The sequence below is a fragment of the Trypanosoma equiperdum genome (assembly GCF_001457755.1).
Source record: "Trypanosoma equiperdum strain OVI genome assembly, contig: ctg_206, whole genome shotgun sequence".
Lineage (NCBI taxonomy): Eukaryota > Euglenozoa > Kinetoplastea > Trypanosomatida > Trypanosomatidae > Trypanosoma > Trypanosoma equiperdum.
This window is the reverse complement of record NW_027124095.1, coordinates 2,433-4,012: the sequence shown is the minus strand read 5'-3', so window position 1 is coordinate 4,012 and position 1,580 is coordinate 2,433. Positions and strand designations below refer to the sequence as shown.

Below are 1,580 nucleotides of genomic sequence, written 5' to 3'. Positions count from 1 at the left end.
ACCTCACATTCACAGCGGGGGACGCAACGGCAACAGCGTGGGCTGACACATCTGACAACTACGACGCGGTGCCGCCGATGACGGCAGCGAGCAAAGCACTGGCGGAGCTCAAGGAGATGGCTACAGCAGGAAACGCCGACACAAAAAACGTGTTGAAGCTAGCAGAAGCCGAAAAGCAGGAGTTCACTGAAATCACAACAACAGAAGCCGACATAGGCTACAGCAGCAAGGACACAGAGGTGAAGATAAAACCAGAGACACTGGAAGCTGCTCGAAAGATAATAAAGGAATACCGGACAAAGGAGACTGCAGCCGACGGCTTGGATGCCACAAGAAACAAGGAAAGGCTAATGGAAATCTCGACGAGCACGCTAGCGTCAACCACCAAAAACGGGGGAGAGTGCCCACAGGTAACACAAGACGACAAAAGCGATGCGAAAAAAGAAGCAGAATGCAATGCAAAACAGGGAAGCGACCGCAAACCCCCATGCAAAGTTGTTGAGGAAGAAGATGGCAAAAAGAAGTGCACATTGGATAAAGAGCAGGCCAAAAAAAATTAGAAGAAAAAGCAAAACAAGAAACAGAAGGAAAAGATGGGAAAAATAAGGATGGAAAGACATGTGCTGATTTTACTACCCAACCAGAATGTGAAGCGGCTGACGGCCCCAAACCAGCAGGAAAGAGCAAATTTTGTGGATGGATAGGAGAGGATGCCAGTGGAGGTGATAAAGGATTCAAATGCAGCTCTTCCAGCTTCCTCCTAAACAAACAATTTTCCCTCAGTGTGGTTTCTGCTGCATCTGTGGCTTTGCTTTTTTAAAAGAATTTTCCCCCTCAATTTTTCCTTTAAAAAATTCTTGCTACTTGAAAAACTTTCTGATATATTTTAACACCTTTAAATTCCTCCGAAAAATTTTGAACTGTTTTTTGTAAGTTGACTGTCTGATTGTCTAGAAATTTTTTCTGGAAACTAAATTTTTTTCTTTCCTTTTCCTGTTTTTTTTTGTGGAAGTGTGGGGGGGGGTAGTTAGGAGGGGGATAGTTAGGTTAGTTAGGGAGGGTTTCCCGGCTTAGGCTTGGGATCAGGATTAGGATTAGGGTTAATTTTCCTCTTTTTTTATTCCAGTTTTTTTATTCCTTTAATGATGCAGCGGCTCCTCCTTTTTTTTTCACCGACGTTTAATTTTTTTTTCATTTCGAATTTTTTCACTTGTTTATTTTAATTGTTAATTTTTTTCTTTAGTCCGTGCAGCGGCTCTTTTTTTTTATATTCATTTTTACCACACTATCTTTACGCGTTTGTTACTTTTTTTTGTTTTTGTGAATTTCAGCTCTGCGATTTGCGCTGCACGCGGCCACCAAAATTTTCTTTTTTTAAAAAACGCTGGCGCATGGCAGTTTCGCTGCGCGAAACGATTTGCTTTTAAAAGGGAAATAATTTTAAAATACAAATAATTTAAAAAGGGAAGTGTTAAAAATTAGTCATTTACCCTCAGCAGCACAATCTGACGCTGCCTCCCGACGGCAGAAGCCGCTCAACTGGCAAGATGAAGTTTTATTATTTTTTTTTTCATTTCGAA

The 1,580-nt window shown here is 41.5% G+C and overlaps 1 protein-coding gene across 1 annotated transcript in view; it reads left to right on the top strand.

The window, feature by feature from the left end:
• The window catches only part of TEOVI_000062200 (uncharacterized protein), a gene marked incomplete at both ends in the record, with an annotated part of 606 nt that extends 46 nt beyond the window's left edge, over positions 1 to 560 (top strand). Inside the window, one exon of the mRNA XM_067224002.1 lies at positions 3 to 560. Coding sequence (XP_067080103.1) covers positions 3 to 560 — 558 coding nt within the window. The remainder of the gene's footprint in view (positions 1 to 2) is intronic.
• Between the last annotated feature and the right edge of the window lie 1,020 nt (positions 561 to 1,580).